The sequence below is a fragment of the Rosa chinensis genome, chromosome 5 (genome assembly GCF_002994745.2).
Source record: "Rosa chinensis cultivar Old Blush chromosome 5, RchiOBHm-V2, whole genome shotgun sequence".
NCBI classification, from domain to species: domain Eukaryota; kingdom Viridiplantae; phylum Streptophyta; class Magnoliopsida; order Rosales; family Rosaceae; genus Rosa; species Rosa chinensis.
Window position 1 is genome coordinate 34,918,527 of NC_037092.1, and position 18,491 is coordinate 34,937,017.

At 37.8% G+C, this 18,491-nt stretch overlaps 3 protein-coding genes and 1 non-coding gene across 5 annotated transcripts; 1 reads left to right on the plus strand and 3 right to left on the minus strand.

Moving 5' to 3' along the window:
* Positions 1 to 480: 480 nt before the first annotated feature.
* On the minus strand, positions 481 to 2,998 carry LOC112168301 (autophagy-related protein 8C-like). Its single transcript, XM_024305422.2, has 6 exons — positions 2,845 to 2,998; positions 2,661 to 2,734; positions 1,815 to 1,870; positions 1,450 to 1,502; positions 841 to 959; positions 481 to 752 (listed from the first exon to the last, which is right to left on the minus strand). The coding sequence occupies exons 2-6, from the start codon at positions 2,695 to 2,697 to the stop codon at positions 658 to 660; spliced, it is 360 nt and encodes a 119-aa protein (XP_024161190.1). The 5' UTR covers positions 2,698 to 2,734; positions 2,845 to 2,998; the 3' UTR covers positions 481 to 657.
* Positions 2,999 to 4,234: 1,236 nt separating this feature from the next.
* Positions 4,235 to 5,682, minus strand: LOC112165176 (CASP-like protein 2D1). Its single transcript, XM_024301610.2, has 3 exons — positions 5,344 to 5,682; positions 5,136 to 5,247; positions 4,235 to 4,611 (listed from the first exon to the last, which is right to left on the minus strand). Exons 1-3 carry the CDS (start codon positions 5,517 to 5,519, stop codon positions 4,342 to 4,344), a joined length of 558 nt encoding a protein of 185 aa, XP_024157378.1. The 5' UTR covers positions 5,520 to 5,682; the 3' UTR covers positions 4,235 to 4,341.
* Positions 5,683 to 6,699: 1,017 nt separating this feature from the next.
* Positions 6,700 to 11,691, minus strand: LOC112165175 (probable beta-1,3-galactosyltransferase 2). Of its 2 annotated transcripts, none has more exons than XM_024301609.2 (11): positions 11,229 to 11,691; positions 10,330 to 10,423; positions 10,163 to 10,224; positions 9,873 to 10,084; positions 9,728 to 9,791; positions 9,391 to 9,463; positions 9,150 to 9,270; positions 8,717 to 8,804; positions 8,508 to 8,633; positions 8,311 to 8,420; positions 6,700 to 7,208 (listed from the first exon to the last, which is right to left on the minus strand). In XM_024301609.2, exons 1-11 carry the CDS (start codon positions 11,348 to 11,350, stop codon positions 7,060 to 7,062), a joined length of 1,221 nt encoding a protein of 406 aa, XP_024157377.1. In that variant the 5' UTR covers positions 11,351 to 11,691; the 3' UTR covers positions 6,700 to 7,059. The 2 variants fall into 2 exon arrangements, with proteins under 2 accessions (XP_024157377.1, XP_024157376.1); XM_024301608.2 differs by having other exon boundaries at positions 10,163 to 10,227; positions 11,229 to 11,689.
* A 1,303-nt stretch (positions 11,692 to 12,994) lies between these two features.
* TRNAM-CAU lies at positions 12,995 to 13,084 on the plus strand. Its single transcript is given in 2 exon segments — positions 12,995 to 13,032; positions 13,049 to 13,084. It is a non-coding gene; the product is annotated as a tRNA-Met (tRNA).
* Positions 13,085 to 18,491: the final 5,407 nt, after the last annotated feature.

Here is an 18,491-nt window from a genome sequence, read left to right on the forward strand (position 1 = left end):
AAGTTGGCCCTCATAACAAAAATAAAATAAAATTCTAAACAAAACGTTAAGGTTTGAAGAATTTTTGACCAATTTGATTTCAAAAACAAATGAGTCGAATCACATAATGCACTAGAATTTAGAATGCACGTAATATAAAAGAAAATCTAGGGTGTAACCATATTTATTTGGACAAATATATCATCCTCGAGCCAATAATGCATGCATCTAAGCTGCTTCAAATATCATTGATCACCCTGCACCACCTCCAGCTCTTTTCCTTTTCTATCTATTTGAGACCCATTCCAACTCACATGTGCAATTGGTTTGGAAAATTAATGCATTCCCCTTGGTCTCTATGTGTACAAACATAAGCACATTGCAAGTAGATTAACAGTACGGAAAAAAAATTGAATGCCAAGTAAAATATCCCATATATATATTCCAATGCAGAAATCAATCGCTTAGCCAACACATCACAAATAATTCACTCATTTGCACTCTTAGTAGGAATAACCATGCAATATTTCCATAATAACGGCATAAAGCCATAGATCCAACAGTTATCAGTAGGCATTATAAGAAAAGCAACCTCAAATTTGGGTTGCAGGAGTCGAAAGAATATACATGTTTCATACTTATTAAGGTTATATTTACAGATACTCAGCTTGGCTGCACTTAAAAGGATCCAAATGTATTTTCTCCACTGTAAGTCATATAAAGGAAACCATCCTCATCTTTGTTTTCCTCATAGATTGCCGACATCATGGCAGCTGCAATAGCCAAAAGCCAAATACATTAAAAGTAAATAAAATAAGAGAAACGGGTATTTAGAATTGAGTTGGGGATTATAATTCAAACCAGTAGGTGGCAAAATGTTCTTGACAAATATAAATATGGCTTTCTCAGCACTAAGTTTTATCCTCTTCCGGACCACATAAACAAACTGCCCAACAGTCAGATCAGCAGGAACCAGGTACCTGTTTCCATCAGAAAACATTAAACAGAATCCATTGAGATCTTTCACTGTATAATGAAAACACTGACTACTGTTAGAAAGTCAATTTGTTAGAAACTTATATTTCAGCTCCAATTTAAGCACCAACTGTTCCTATTTCTTCTGCATATTTTATTGATAGCAATCTTTTGCAGTGAATACATTGAAAATTATGGAACAACTCATGACAAAGCATATCAAAAGATCAAGAGTTGAGATGCCATGACCACTGGCCATGGAAAACATATGCAGTTAAATTTCAAAAAAAAAATAGGCATAGCTTGGTTGAGCTCCAAAGCAAAGAAGACTCGTGGCTAACTCATCAAATAAGGAAGAGAAATCCTATCAAGTGCAGGCAACTTAGTGTGAAGTCTTGACCTTACAAAGTATGCTTTGTGTTTGACAAGAAATGTTGAGAGCACCAGAGTAAAAATATATAAAGCACATATGTAATATATATGGTAAATACTTACTTCTTCTTGTCAATGTCTGGTATGTCACTCCTTTCAGCCTTCTCCACAATAACCTATTTACAACACCAGAGATAAAAGAAGATAAGCATTTCCATATAGGTCAGACAACATATAGAAAAAGGTATAAAAAGTGCAATAAAAGCTAAACGAGTTTTACATAACAGACTTTTGACACTTGGTATGGCCGGCCCCTTGGGGATGGGCTCAACTCGACCAAAGGTTCAAACATGCATTGCTTATCTATCTCTGTATAAATTAACAATTTATGAAGTTTAATTTATAATCACATTGTGCTTAGAATCTAGATCATCTTAGCTCCTAACTGCCCCTCAAGCATTTATAACACTGACTAATGACAGCCATACCGGAATTCTGTCTGGATACTTCTCCCTGATACGAGCAGCTTCTGCCTGCCTCCTCTCTGGAGAATATCAAAATACAACGAAAAGCATGTAAGAATGAATAACCTTTCAAGCTCTGATCTACTGGGAGCATATCAGAAATACAGTCGTGTTGTCTTGATATAATGCATAGTGTAGTAGGTCGTTAAAAAGATATAGGAAATAGGGAGAAAATGGTCGCTAGAACAATGGACTTTCAAGGATCATTCTTACACTTCTAAACTAGATATCTATGACATTCCTTAAGTAAATAGTTATTTCAATCCTCTTACACTCTTGCTCGCAGGGTTTGATAACCATTCACTGCACAAAATTAACACTTATTTCTCATGCATATTTCCAACTACTATAATACATTTTCACGAAAAGGAAGTCACACAATCACAATTAGAATCCAATAGAAAAGCCTACAACAATTCAACCACATGATTGGAGTGACCTTCAATACTAGCTGGACAACTCTTTTGTCCTAAATCTCAGAATACCAACCCAGATCATATAAAAAAATAAATAAATCAATCAAACCAGATCTTATAACTCAGTTACAGGAATAAAAAGCATAGAATTGGGGAAAAAGAACTAAACTTCACATAAAACCCAATACATAAAAAGTTCAAACTTCAAAAGATTGAAACTTTAATTCAATAATTCTTCTTTTTTTCCATAATATGCACAAATATTATGAAATTTGCAAGAGACCCATCTTAAATCAACAAACACCATACATAATAGAATCCAGGGTCACTCTAGATCTACCACAATCACATGCATATAAACTGTAAGCGTATACAGAAAGCAAAAGAAACGAACCCAGAGGGTGTTCCAGCTTGAAGGAGCTTTTGGCCATGGAAGATCAGAAGTCTCTCTGACAGTTTTGTAGAGCCCTGATGAGTTCAGATCACAAGAAGAAGAACCAAATAAAGGGTTTTTGATTAAAAACAAAAGTAGAGTAAGGAATTAAATAATCAAAGGAAAAATCTTTTAATAATCTTACCAAACAGAAATCAAAGGAATAAGAAATGAAAAGGGTTTGGGAAGGAATCAGAGAGAGAAAGATAAAGGGGCAACGCCACAAATGGGGGAAACTGATGGAGAGAACAAGGAAGGAACCCACTGACTTGACAACTACTTTTTTACTTCACCAACCAGATTTCACTTTTTTACTCTATTGCTTTTGCTTCTGTTTTACCTTGTCGTACTCAGACCAAAGAGACAGAAGACAGCGTCGTACGTAGGAGTATTGTCGTTTGTCCATTCAGAGACCCACGAAAACGAGAAGACTTTGTGAGACCGCGATGTGCTTCTGTTCATGCCGTATGCCAAAGTTGATTATTGGATGTAACTCCGGCATGGGCATGGCCGTCCAACCAATCAGAATCTAGTACCAGAATAGTTCATAGCCAAAGTATCCATGATTTGCTGGTGTCTTTTTCAGGTGGTTGCATCTAGGCTGGAGATTGTTGGGTTCTCGAGGGGTCTAGTTTACTAGCGTCGTGGTTGTCATGCTCATTGTGTTATTGTCACCCGAAGGCTAGAGTCAGCGTTGTGGGAGAGGATTGTGCATCGTGGCAGCATAATGTTTAATTTTCTTTGGTTGGTGGATTGTGATCTTCTCTTAGGTTGGATAGATCCCTACTCAGCTAGGATTTAGAGGTTTTGTCCTATTCTTGAGCCGGTTCTTTGGCCCTGTTCGCATGAACTATGTGTTCGGTGCCTTCTAGTTATCAATGTAATGATGAATTGTCCTCACACGTGGTCTGGCTATTTTGAAACTAGGTGCTTGAGAGGGTGAAGTGGATCGGGATGGGAGCTGCAGGTCACGACAGACGCGGTGCAGAGCGAGCTTTGGAGTGGAGTTGCAATATTCTCCACGAGGCGCCGCCGTGCCCAAATCAATTATGAGGCCTATTATGAGGCCCAATTGGGTGTCCAAAGTTTTTGAGAATGGTGCTTGGATGTGGGCCCAAGAGTGGACCAAAATTATGGGCTCTAGTTTCATATTTGGGATCCTGGCGACTTAATCCAACGAACTACATTTATGTTTGATTTTTGTGGTACTAGTGAATCTTCTAGAGTAGTATTATAGGAAGATTCAAGCTATTCTGACGTGGTGGAGTTATGGACTTATCTCTATGTACCACTGTGGGTATTACCACATCTTCTTGTTCTATCTGTAGATGACAGCAGAAAGGTATGTAATGGCCACTCTGGCTGTAGGCTTGCACAAGTTTCTTATATTTTGATAACACTCTGAAAATGCTATCTGGATGTGTTACAATTTGATTGTAATCAATCTCTATTGAGTTTCAATCTATAAAGGTATTTCCTTGGTTCAAAAAAAAAAATCCTTGAAGCAAATTTCCTATGTTATATAGATCATGAGATACCCCATAAAGCGACTCATACTTCTAAGCTTTGTATAACAAAACAAGTTTACACATAATTCCACAAACCAAAACCTCTAAAATAGAACAAATGAAAGACAACCCATCTATGTAGTGTTCTCTTCTAACTCCACCTCTTTATGAGAAACAGAAGGTGCCTCATACATGCTGAAGACCCTATAAGCAGAAATCACAGCTAAAACAAGGAAGCTACAAAGGGCCAGAGAGTGGAGAACCAAGGCCAACTTCATTCTACTGCAGAATTGTCCATATGAAGCACAAGCTTCACTCCATGAGACTGCCCTGTCACCTTTATAAGCTAAAAACACCATCTCCATCACTGCAGCCACAGATGTGACCATTAGGTAGGCTACTATCTGCACCCAAAAATTGAAATTAAAAGAACCTTAGGACAGAAAATGAGCAAGGACACAGAAATTTCAGACCGTGTGCTTAGTGGTTAGAAACTAAGAACATTGTTAAGCATTTCATAAACAAACAAGAAATTTCAAAAACTAAGATCTACTTCACGGTTATGGACATTGTGTAATTAATGCTCGAATCCTGTAGGTCTACTTCTCAAAACCTCCATGTTGAGTGACAACTTCGATATGAATTTTAATGGTTCAAATGTTCAATGAAGGGGGTTAAGAGCCCTTAATTGTGATGCAAGCATGATTATTTTCCCCAAATATCCTGTCACATATATATCGAGGCCAAACTTACAGCTTTTACCAAATGTTAAGAGCTAAATTATTTCTTCATGATGTCTAGCTACTTTTCTTTCTCCAAACTTAATTTTCATCCAACCAGATCCTATTTATTTATATGTCTACATGGAGAAAATAGAATAAGAAAAGAAAATTGAAGGGGCCAAAGAAAAAAAAGACAACTGATTAACCTGGTCAGAGACAAAGAAAAGCCAAGCTTTAGAGACTAAGCATCCGATCCATGAGGACATAGCAGCAACAAAAGCATATACAGCAGAAATGGTGCTGATGCAAACCATGTACCTGAAATTAAGACCCCAAAACAGAAACAATATTATGAAGACAGATTAAAATCCAACTGGCTAGGAAATTAATCATGGAAGTGAATGCAGTTCTTACTTGAGGCCCATGAAGTTGCCGAAGTCCAGCTTGCCATAGCCAGTGTTATCTTGGTGGTTGGTCACAGTCAACCATATAGTTGCAATACTAAGAGGAATCACAGAAACCCTAAGGGAGCAATCTAGGAGCTTCAGAAGAGGGACATTTGGAGCATTGTCATCCGAGTTTCCTCTCATTTCTGCAAGCTATAAATGTAAGCAACAACTCTGAGTTTCAGTTGTGGTATTAATATAATGATCTTAGAGAGATGACTATTAGTGTTGGTGAGACTGAAATGGTAATCTGGTCCTGGTAGATAACACAATGAGTGAGAGCAGTATAGTCCTGTGTTTACGTGGAGACTTGTTAGTGGAGAGAGGGAAAGATAGTGGAATTTGCTTTTTCTAGTACTGCAGGAATAATCACCACAAGCTATTATTATTATCCAGAACAAATGGCATGGTGACTTGCTTCTTAGAAATCAATCCACCTTCTAAGTTACATTTCTGTAAGAAGAAAAAGGACTTTGGTCTACATGACCTCATAGTGACATACTTAGCACACTACTCGCATTCAAACCAAGCTGAACTCTCACATGACTAATATTGCAGAAGGCACACCGAGTATCCGACATTGGTTTGGTACATACAATGACCACTATCCCACCTTACCGACATACCGTCTATAGTTTAGGCGTTCATCATTAACTAATAAGAATCTAGCTCGAGTATTTTCTGAAGTTATATATTCTTTTTAGAAAGTTATTGAACCATGTACATTTTTGGTTATCATTTTCAACTATCTATGCTAAATGGTCGCCAAACATATTTGCATCTCAATAGATATGATCATACAATATGCTATTGATTGTATCAGCGATAGGTTGTGCTGAATGTCATGTACCAGAGTTCCAATTTCTCATAGAACTTGAAAATATGCCAAGTCATCATCTGGATTAAAATTTGTAATCACCTTCTACCTAAAAGAATTGTTAAATTGCTCTAACGAAAATAAACATAAATGTTCTTAAGCCAGGAGCATCATTATGTTCTTAAGCCAACCTCTTTATGCTTATTTTTCTCGTTCTTTGATTGGATCACTAAATGTTCTTTGGTTCACCTACTCAAAGTCATTATACAGGCAGGTAGCTAGCTGCAACATAAGTAGCGTGTATGATGTCGCATATATAAACACAAAACAAAGCTGCATATTCATATGATCCACCAATTGGTTGCTAAGTCGGTCGAGTTCATCATCCCCATGACTCAATTGATTCAACTCGTCACAACCGCTCTTGTTAGTGAACCTTCATCGTTAAGCAAAGAGATCGCCAGAAAGTAATATAATACTTCATAGTGTATTTTTTTTTTTACAATCTAATCGGAAAAAGGAACTAGAACCATTAAGAGTTCAACCAACAATGCACTATTTTATTACGAAAAGGCAGCACCAGCTAGCACAAAGATTGGCACTCATTATGGAGCTTCATTAGCCATGGAAGACTAATTACAAACGGCCCCGGAAGCAGTTCAAAAGAATGATTACTATTACTACTACTTCTCTTGCCTCTTTTAACTTTGGGTCTCCCTCCTCATCTAAAATGGAGTAGAATCCCAGCTCACTATGCATCTCATTTTACAGATACCGTGTGAGGAACTTTACAATACTAGACCAAAAAACCATCTACATGTTCTTTTCCTCCTGAGTTTGGAAGAAAAGTTTGCAACTTGGATCAAGTTAGAAAACTGCACTCCACAAAGCATTCTCGCCTTCTCCACAGCGTCTATGGACCTCTTTGATCCTCTCAGCAGACTTGCAAATCCCGCTACAAGTCCAATCAAATGAAGCAACACAGACATTGCCAGCCTGGGCCTTCCATTCACAATCTGTGGTAACAAATAACATCATTAAACTTCTAATTCTGCATTTGGCATGCTAATATTAATTCCTACTGTGAACTATGAAACTCCATTTGTATTTTTTTCCCAGGGTTCTTATTTGTAATTTTTAACATGAAAAACTTCCTATGCATGCACCAAAGCAAGCCTAGGTACAACTCACCCACCCCCACCAAATAACATGGAAAGAGCACAGCACCATAAAACAGGTGCTGCTTTTCTCCGGTTTCTTTCACACATGTTTTTCAACCTCACCTTCATGACTTAAACAACAAAGTCATGATAATCGACATGCCATAAATGTCAAGAAAGAACTAACTTCTCATACTAACAGAGCTCAACAGGAAGGAGGATTCAATCTCACGATAAGTCTTAGAGCTTGTGCCAAATTTTAAACCAAGCTTCGGTGCTGTAGAAACTGGTAAACAGCCAAATAATAAGTGGGAAATTGAGGGGGAATGTAATCAACCCATACAGAATCCTAGATATCAAAGCTACCAGCACACATTTGGGTATACAAATCCTAGATATCAAAGCTACCAGCACACATTTGGGTATACAACAGGTCATCAGCTTATGAACAGGCATGCAATGGAGGGCTAGTGGTCCACTAAACACCACTATGCCTCCACTCAAGCCCAACCACCACACATCACTCTATCAGTTAATTTAATACTACACTCTTCCTAGATTTGCAACATTTATCACTTTTAAATTTCTAATTATTTCTTTTTTAAGAACACTAACCAAAATAGGTAATTGTGTCTTCCCCACTTTTTAACTCCTGGCTGTTAGAGATGATCTGGCATCTCAATGAACTGGGATACTATCAATGGAAAATTATGATGCATGGGTTGCCTATGGAACCCTACACTTAGTAAAACCTGTAAGCCAATGGTTTACAATCACTAAACTATTCCCATTGCCAGAGGAGTGGCATGTAGTGAAACAATGCGCTGCCATTACCTCACCATGAAGAGTCACCTCTAGTAATCCACCAATTTACCTTGTATGCTATAAGAGTCAAAGTAATCACAAGAATATGACATGAAAAATGGAAAAAAAAAAAAAAAGATGCATATGGGGTTACCAGGCGGTGTTCCACAACATAATCTTCGGTCATCAATATGCTCCACATCCAATCCCAGTAACCATGAACCCAGAGAAACATCCTCATTGACATACTTGTGTAGAACATGCCTGGATGATTGGCATAATAGATATTTCAGTAAGGTTAGATCTACTTACAGCAGAAAGGTTACCACTGTATAGAATATAGGAACTTACTGGTTGATGGAGATGTAAGTAGCCAAGTCTCTTGAGATAGCATAGAGCTGGCCGGTGGCATGACGAAAATACTTGTTCCCTTCCTCGCCGAACTTCCAGTACTCGGGCTCATGATACCTCACTCCCCTATTGATGAACAACAGAGGTAAGGAGCAGAATGCCAAAAACGTTGAGATTGAAGAAATATATTTTAATTGTGTAAAACTCACTTTTGAGCAAGGACGGGACCGGATTTCATGCATCCAATGTACACCCTGGGCTTTGACCGATGTCTAGCTAAAGTTGCTCCAAGTGTTCCTGAAATATGATGAACAAATGAAAATCAAGGAACAGGGAGAAAGATAACAGACACTATTACAGACTAGGCTGCAGCAAGATCAGAATGCATGTAAGGATGTGAACACTAGCAACTCCATGAACAGGATTCATGTTTCAGCAGTCTTTCGACATATTTGCCACGATTGCTTCACCTCATTACTCGGTATGAAAAAAACTTGAAGGGTATGTAAAGGATGAATAGATAGGTAACTTTATGGTACCAGTTACACATTATTTTGAGTGTCAATGAATATTCTCAAACTCAATTTTCTCTTTAAGTGACAGCTGTCTTATGTTTCTATACCTACAAAAGTTAGAGTTTACCTATATTTACATGTACATCATCATCAACTTTGACATAGAACTCTGCATCCCATGAAGTAACAGCAGTAGCAAAAAATATCTTGGTCTTTGCTGATAATTCGAGGTAACCCTCAACATGGTCCTGAATGCACAAAATTTATGAAGCCAAAATATGGTTAACATTTTCGATGTTCTCCCATTGTATATGTTCTTCTGTCAGATAAAGATTCAACTGAACTATATGAAAAGATAAAAGCTCTACCAGCCGCATAATGTCACCATGTCTTTTGTCCTCGGCCTCAACAGCTCTATCAAGGATACCACCTGATGTAGCACTAGAGATGGAACGAGTAATACAAGAAAAGACAAATCAGCTTCTGCTCCTTAAAACTTTTTTTTTTTTTTCACTTTTTTTTTCCCTTAAGGAAGAGCAAAAGGTTTACAGTTGATACGACAAAGATCAATATAGCTAAGAGCCAAATACCATGGTCTTCTTGTTAAAGACCAACATCTTCACTCAGTCTTTAGAAGGCTAAGCCTATATGATAAATCAAATGGAAACGTGTAACTAATAAATTGCTCTGAACTCAAATACTCACCTGTGACCTATGACAAAGCGAACTACAATTCCCTTCTCTTCCTCTAGCTTCTTTCTTTTATCGCCTATCCATATAATATAAAGAAAATGTTAGGAACTTTCAAATCTTAAAAGTACACAAGAAAATAGGTCGTCAATTAATAAACCTTGAGGCATCCAAGTAGTACGAACTGAATCTCTACGCTTTCTACTGCTAAAAGCAGTATTGATTCCGACAACCATCAAATATTTTCTTTTCTTGGTGGACTCAGAGATTTTTAAATCTCCTGCAACCGGTGACCCGTTAAGTATAGATTCCTGAGCAGCCTTTGCAGCTGCTAATTCCATCTCCAAATTTGAAATTGTTTTATCCAGTGTTCTGCATGTTGTAAGATTCATAAGATATGACATTGTGACAACATCAGTAAGATTAAGATAAGGTTAGGTAATGGCATACTGTATAGCATGATGAGTCTTTGAAACTTCCCCGTAAACATCAGTTGATTCCTGTTCTACATCCTTCTAAACAATAGAAATGAAACCAACACGTCAATTTTTGACAAAACCAACAAGTCAAGGTAAACGAAAGATAAATGCACAAATAAGAAAAGGTAATCTACTCACATTGGATGGATCACAACCAGATTCTAACTTCAGATTGTCACCATCAACCCTTGTTGTCCTTGATATGCCTTTTATTTCCGGCACTGACCACATTCTGTTAGCAAAAATTTAATTAATTAGTATATCACAAGACAGGAACTGAAATCTAGCATAAAACACACTATACTTCTAATAAAGTTCCGAGTAGTAATATCATTTTCATGGGTACGTATGTCATTTAGCAGAAGAATAGCATGTACTAATCAGAATGAAAAAATATTGGCAGATAAACAAAAAAGATAACAACGGAAAAGGAACAACAATGTCATGATTGATGCACTCCTGAACTAGATAAAATGTAATCATAACCTCATGTACAAGGCTGGAACAATTATGTCCCAATTCAAACAGTAGAATGACATGAAGGCTTAAAATTTCCATAGTTGGATCTGTCATATGAAATTCAGATCTATCTCTCCCATAATTGTAAAGTACAACGTAAACGTACACTTGCCAATTCTGAAAAAACAAAAAGAGAACTCCAAGACCTCTAATTAGAAAAAGCACTATTACAATCACCACCGACATCATCATCAATAACAACTTTAAATGCTAACAAAATTATTCACAAAAACACCAAAAATTCTTTAATTAAAAACCCAGCAAACCTTCAAAGAATCCATCGTCACCTACCAAAATTCTTAAACGATGCCAAATTTGCCAAAACCTTTCAAACCCCATATGGCAGATACCCAAAAAGTATCCAAATTTCCCATTGTTTGGCTATAATTAATCTGAGAAAACAAGCTAACCCACACCAAATTTAAATTGGCATTACAAGCCAACCATTTCAAAGATCAAATTTTTTACTTAAATTCAAAAGTAAAGATTGAAGCTTTATCTGGGTAGAATTACATTACCTATCAGAGAAGAGCATCCCAGCACAGAAACAAGCAATACAAAACAAAATGGTCCATCTTCGAGACACTGCACTCCTTGAAGCTGGCTCTACTCCTCTCAGCTTCCAAGCCATTGTGCTCATCTTCACTCTAATCCAAGCATCAATTCAGAACAACACCCATCACAAGTCAACACACTCGTTGACCCAAACTCAGATCCAAAAGCCACTTCCACAAACAAAAATGAAAACCCAAATGAAGCTTTGGCTGGTCAAGTTATATAGAAGGTTTGGTCTCTTGGGTTTTCGGGTCTCTCTCTCTCTCTCTCTCTCTCTCTGTTTGTACTTCTAAATTGATCCGAGGTGCGTGGTGAAGATGAGCAAGACCCAACAACCGTGGTGTTGATTATCGAAGGATCCTAGAAATTACGCAAAAGGCCTCGACTTGCCTTTATTTTCAATTTTCTGTCGGAAGCTGTTTCGTTTAGTTGTTCATATGTGATGGCGACATCTAAACCTCCCTATGATTTGTAAGAAAAGGCTCCAACAGTTATTACCATTGAGGATGGACCAGATAAAGAGCAACACTTACTACCGCTCAGTGAATTCCTGGCCCAAAATAGAAGTCTTATGATGAGTGGAAACGTAGACTCACACTTTTTTCTTCTGTTATTGGCTCGATGTAATGATTCATATATTATCATAAACACTGCATTTGTTGATTGCGATCAAATTCTGTTAAGTGCTTGAAGTTGTTTTTTTTTTTATTCAAAAGGCAAGTATTTGAAGTTTGAAAGTATATCTTTTTTTTCTTTCTTTATTTTTAAAATTGCATTGATTAGAAACTGTGAAAGTTGGTTCGAGTGGTGAGGATCTAAGTTAAAATTGTGTTAAGAACTTTTAACTCAACACAATAGAAATTGTTGATAGGATGATTACACTAGAACCAAACTGAACTCCTTTACGAGGACCCAATTTCAAAGCTAATGGAGGTCCTAAAATTAAGACATCATGAAGGGTCAATCATGGAGGTCCTAAAGTCTGCACCCTAAATGTGTATACTTTTGATCGAGGATCCTAGGAAGTCCTAAAGTTTGTACCTTTGCCTACAATAGTTGGACCCTAAAGGTTCTAGATTTTACACCTAAGCCGCATATTTGAGATAGACCCAAAGTGTTCCTTTCATTGCACCTAAGAGGTGCCTCAGTAAAAATTGAGTCCATGCGATGATAAAGTGGCTCAAGTGATCACTAAGTTGCACCTAAAAGTTGTTTGACCAATGACCCTTATGATGTACCTATGAAGTGCCCGACTCAAGAGATCGCTATATAAATACCCAAAGAGTACCTGATTGAAGATGACTTGTGAGATCCTTGAGAATGCACTCAAGAAGTGCATGCCTCAATCTCAACGAAGTCACTCAAACGCTTGATGCATATGTAGTATAGTCTGGACCTTTCACAAGCACCATGCAGTGAATTTATGTTCATGAGCAAAGTTTGCAGTCACAAAAAAGATCTTGTCGGGGTGAGGAAACATTGTACATGCAAATAGTATTGTGAATTGGACATTTGTCACCACTCATGTATGTCTAGCTCGATTTTCTATTTGTTCCATACGTATGATACAAAACAACTTCACGAGACCAAATGCAAGTCCAAAATCTTTATGATTTTCTTTCTGGACTCTATCAAAGTGTTGTACCAGGCTATATGTGAATTTCTACCGCCTTTGGTAGTTCACCAACTTATAAGGACATTAAGCACAAATGAAGTGTTAAACATCAAAGGGGTGGTGGCGCAGTTGGCTAGCGCGTAGGTCTCATAGCTTAAAGAGTGAGTTATCCTGAGGTCGAGAGTTCGAGCCTCTCTCACCCCATTTACTTTTTTCACCCAATACAACTAAAGTTACCACTGTACTTTTTGGTCAAAAGAAATGTTACCGCTTTTGAATCACATTGTTTTTGTCTCTTTTCCAAAGATTTTAAAATATCTGCAGTTTTTTTTCTATTACATATACTCTGTAGGAATTTCTAACATGACTCTTCTATCACATTGTCAATACTATCAACACATTTACTTACTTGGTCATTGAGTCGTTACCCAATTGTAATTTTTAACTTTGTTTTTGTGGCTCTGTTTGCTTCTCTCTGTTTGTTTTGGCCTCTCGATTTTTTTTATATGGGTGGTAAGGTTTTGAGGTAGGCTGACGAGGCAATACATAACGGAGAGTCGCTATCCCCACCTCAAAACTCCGCAAATTGCCTAAGATGATTGACTTGCCGAATATAAAAAAGAAACATAATTGTAAAGGAGGGTAGTTGTAATAATTTGTATAAAAAAGAAAAGAAAAAAATTAAAGTAATAGAAAGATAGAGGGTGTGTGTGAATAGAGAAAAAATGTGTCAATAACACCACCCTATACTTATCACAAATAAAAATATCAAATATCACAAAAAAGGGTCTAAACACTACAGAACATTAATATAAATATTGGAGGTGCAAAAGAAGTGACTTTATTTTGCCAAAATTATCGATTTTTTAGTTTTTGTCTAGCCATGAAATCCCAACACTGTTCATTTCCCATTTGAGTACTAGTTATTGTGGGCTAAGTAGGTTGACCCGGCCCAAGACAAATATGATCCGGCCCAGGGCAATATGCAACATATTTTGCTATGAAACTAATAGGGGGAATTGGGAATTATCTGATCAGATGTGGTAAATGTAAGGGGATGATACAAACATTTTGTTTCTTTTTTTCTTTTTTGTGTGTGCATATGGTTGGAAAAAGAGATGGAAACAATGGAATTGGTGAAGGAGCTAAGAAGTATAGGACTGGTAAGAATGAGAACATTTCATTGACCAAAGCTTAGAAAGAAAGGTCGAAACAATTTCTAGCTAGCTAGCTTTCTTCATGTCATATAGGAAATAAAACTTTAGGTGTGTTCTGTTTTATTACAAATTGATTTGAAACACTTGCATATTAAACTTAGAGCCCGGAAACCCTTCAAAACTAAAAGAACAAGAAATCTCAATTTAATTTGTCTAACCAGTGAAAATTAACATAGCATAAATTTTCTTCTCTTGGTTTGTATATGCCAACAAACCTTCTTTTTTTCAGGTAGAATAAGAGAATTCAATTTTGGAAATGCTTCAATGTTTTATTCTTCTCCAATTAGAGGTATATATATAGATACAAGTTGTATTCTAATACGAAACAATATTCTTATAATTACAGAGTATAAATGACCATAACTATACAGTAGGTCAACTACGTAAATAAGGAAAGGATCTCTACAGGGATTCAACACTCTTCCTTAAGTTGGAGCATAGATATCGATCATGCCCAACTTGTCGATTGAGCTGTCAAACACTTCCCTTCCCTAGATACTCATTTAGTAAGGACATCTACTAATTGTTCTTTGAGGATACAAATGGGAAACGAATAATCCTCCTATCAGATTCTCTTTAATGAAGTGGTGATCAACTTCCACATGTTTAGTCCTACTATGCTGAACTGGATTATGAGCAATCTCAATAGTAGTTGTATTATCACAATGTAAGTCCATACGCTTTAGGAGTTTAAAACCTAGTTCCTTTATAACATTTTGGATCCACAACATTTCACATACTCCATGCGCCATACCTTGAAATTCTACCTCTGCACTTGACCTTGCAACAACATTTTGCTTCTTACTTCGCTAAGTAACAAGATTCCCTCCAACAAAGGTGAAAGATGTACACCTTCGGTCAGTCTTATCACCCGCTCAATCTGCATCAGTGTATCATGTAACTCCTAGCTCATCTTTTTTCACAAACAATAGGCCTTTACCTGGTGCCATCTTCAAATACCTCAGAAACTATACACTGCATCCATGTGCTCTTTGCTAGGACAATGCATGAACTGACTGACCACACTAACAGCATAAGCAATGTCACGTCTAGTATGAGAGAGTTAAATTAGTCTTCCTACTAAACGCAAGTATCTCCCTTTATCAGTCAAGACTTGATTAGAATAAATCGCAAGCTTGTGGTTCATCTCAACTAGTATCTCAATTGGTTTGCAGTCAAGCATCTCAGTCTCTATTAACAAATCTAGAACATACTTCCTTTATAACAACGAGATTCCCCTCTTTGATCTTGCGACTTCAATACCTAGAAAATACTTCAACTATCCCAGATCCTTCATCTCAAACTCCTTTGAAAGATACCTCTGTAGATCTTCCACCTCCCTCAGATCATCTCCTGTGACAATCATATGATCAACATATATTATCAGAGCTATAAGCTTACCACCGTTGCACTTGATAAATAAGGTATGATTAGAGTTGCTCTGTCTGTATCCAAAAACTCTCATTGCTTTGTAGAATCTTCCAAACCAGACCCTCAGAGACCGTTTCAATCCATACAAAGACTTCTTTAGTTTACACACTTTTCCAAAATCATATGGTTTACACTTAACTCCTGATGGCACATCCATACACACTTTCTTCCTCCAAATTTTCATTGAGGAGCTTTCTCAACATCAATTGGTGTAAGGGCCAATCTTTAACCGCATCAAGTGAAATAAGAATCCGGACAGTATTGATCTTTGCTACTAGTGCAAAGGTTTCTTCACAATCAACCCCATAGCGCTGTGTATAACCCTTGGCAACCAGTCTGCCTTTGTATCTGTCAATGCTCCCATCAGCCTTGAGTTTCACTGTGAACGCCTATCGACATCCTACAGTCTTTTTTCCAGCTGGCTTGGACACAGTATCCCATGTTAAGTTATTCTATAGAGCTTCCAACTCTTCATTCATCGCCCTTGTCCACTTCGGATCCGCCAAAGCAACCTATACATTACTAGGAATAGATACAGTGGATAATTGATTAACTACAAGTGCATATGACTCAGACAACCTATGGTTAGACATAAAGCTAGCAATAGGATATTTAGTTTTGGCTTTTATGTCTTGTTCATATTATTTTTTGGGAACACCCTTATAAACCCTATGTGACCTCCTATGGTCTACTATTTCCACCACCCCAGAAGACTCATTTAAATTAGGGCATACCTAAGGTGGATCATTTTGAGCGAACTCTTCAATTGATGATGTAGAAGGGGGAATGTCTTATGCACCAACTTCAGATGTGTCAAAGACCAATCTCACATCCTGAGTCGACTGGTCTCCATCATACGTAGAAGTCTCATCCTTCTTGGCATCTGAGATAGGTCTCACTGTTTCTTAAGACCAGTCATCCCCAAATATAGTAGCTTTATTGTGACCGATCTCAGCCCTTTCAGGCTTATCCGTCAACGTTGAGACTGGTCTCCGTTGCCATGTCCTCCAAAACGAGCCTCCAAATTCTTCAATTCTTCAAACTCAAAGATAGGCTGAGGATTCCCTTCGCACCCTCTCTCCCCATGAAGGGAAGACTGAGAAACTCCCCCTGACTAATAAGGCTTGGATTCATGGAAGGAAACATCAAAAGACACATGAATTTTATTTATGAGTAGATCATAACAACGATAACCCTTTTGGAACTCCGCATAACTAACAAAAATACACTTCTTGGCACCCGGATCAAGCTTGCTGCGTTGATATTGGGGAATATGGACATAAACTGAGCATCCAAACACTCGGGGCTCCAGATTAGGCATAGAAGGAACATAAAGAAGCTTCTGGAGTTTCTGTTGAGGATTTTGAAACTCAATTACTCGAGAAGAAGTACGATTGATGAGGTATGCTGTTGATTTTACCACTTCTCCCCAATAAGAACAAGGCACATTCATGCCAAACAAAGAGGCACGAACAACTTCCAACAACTGTCTCTTTTCCATTCTGCCTATCCGTTTTGTTGAGAAGTATATGGGTAGGAGGTCTGATTACGAATTCCATGAGAACGCAGAAACTTTGTCATGGGACCACTAACAAATTCTCCACCATTATTAGACTGAAAGACCCTGATGGGTTGTTGATACTGAGTAGAAAACATTTTGTGGAACTTCTTGAACATAGCAAACACATAACACTCTTGTTCTTTAACAATGAAACCCAAGTCATCCGAGTACAATCATTAATAAAAGTCACATAATAACAAGCTCCAGAGATAGGAGGAATCTTGGCAGGCCCCCAAACATCAGAATGAATTTTTAAAAACTGAATGGGACTTTTATTAATACTTGGAGAAGATGACATATAATGGCTCTTAGCCAGTTCATAAACATCACAATGAAAATCAGTCTCACTGACAACCTTAAACATGTAAGGTTGTAGCTTCTTAAGATAACTAAAATATAAAATACCTAACTGACGATGCCATAACCACACAACTGCCTTAGCACTCTCTACTCCACTGGTTTGATTGGCTTGACCCAAGGGACACAACTGTTGCTCTCCACTATCTGTTAGATCCAGGTAGTAGAGTTTTCCCCTTCTAACGCCATAACCAAGAATCCACCGAGTCAGAATGTCTTGAAACACATAGAAAGACTGATAAAAGGTCACAATACATGTAAGAACTAAAATAATTTGACTCACAAATAAAAGATTATATGCCAAAGAGGGAGCAACTAACATAGAATCAAGAGTCAATGTATTAGATAAAACTACAGAACCTTTTCCGGTAATTGGAGTTGGAGTACCATCAGTTGTTGACACAACACTTTGAGAGGAAGGGCTAAGTGTTTTCAAGAGGCTAGGGTCATTAGTCATGTGATCTGATGCACCTGTATCAATTATCCATGTACTATTTGTAGATGCCTTATCCTTCATACCTGATTGTGCTACATTAGCGGAAGCATTTGGTGGACGCTCTTCCTCTATAGTAGCAACTGTAGCTTTGTCCAAGTTCTTTCGAGGTTTCTTGGTGAAATCCCACCAATCCGGGTAGCCAACGACTTCATAGCACCGTTCTTTGGGGTTGCCAGTGTCTCCATAATGAGTACAGTTGTAAACAGTCGAGCTACTAGGTTTTCTTGTGGGGCAGTGAGGAGGAAGACCCGACCTATGTTGGGCAACCAGAGCAGAGGACTCAGTAGAGTGACCTATAGCTTGCCTGTTAGGTTGCACCTTTCGAACATAAGCATAACTCTTCTCTATATTAAATGTTGGGTCCTTGCGCATAATCTCACCATGCACTTGATCATATTCTGAGTCGAGCCCACTCAGAGACACATGGACTCGCATCCAGGCCATTGCTAATGCCTCTTGAATAACTGCAGCAACGGTGTTGGTTTGAGAGGCCATGCATTGATCAATCTCCTGAAACATACCCACAAGTTCATTGTAGGAGGCAGTAAG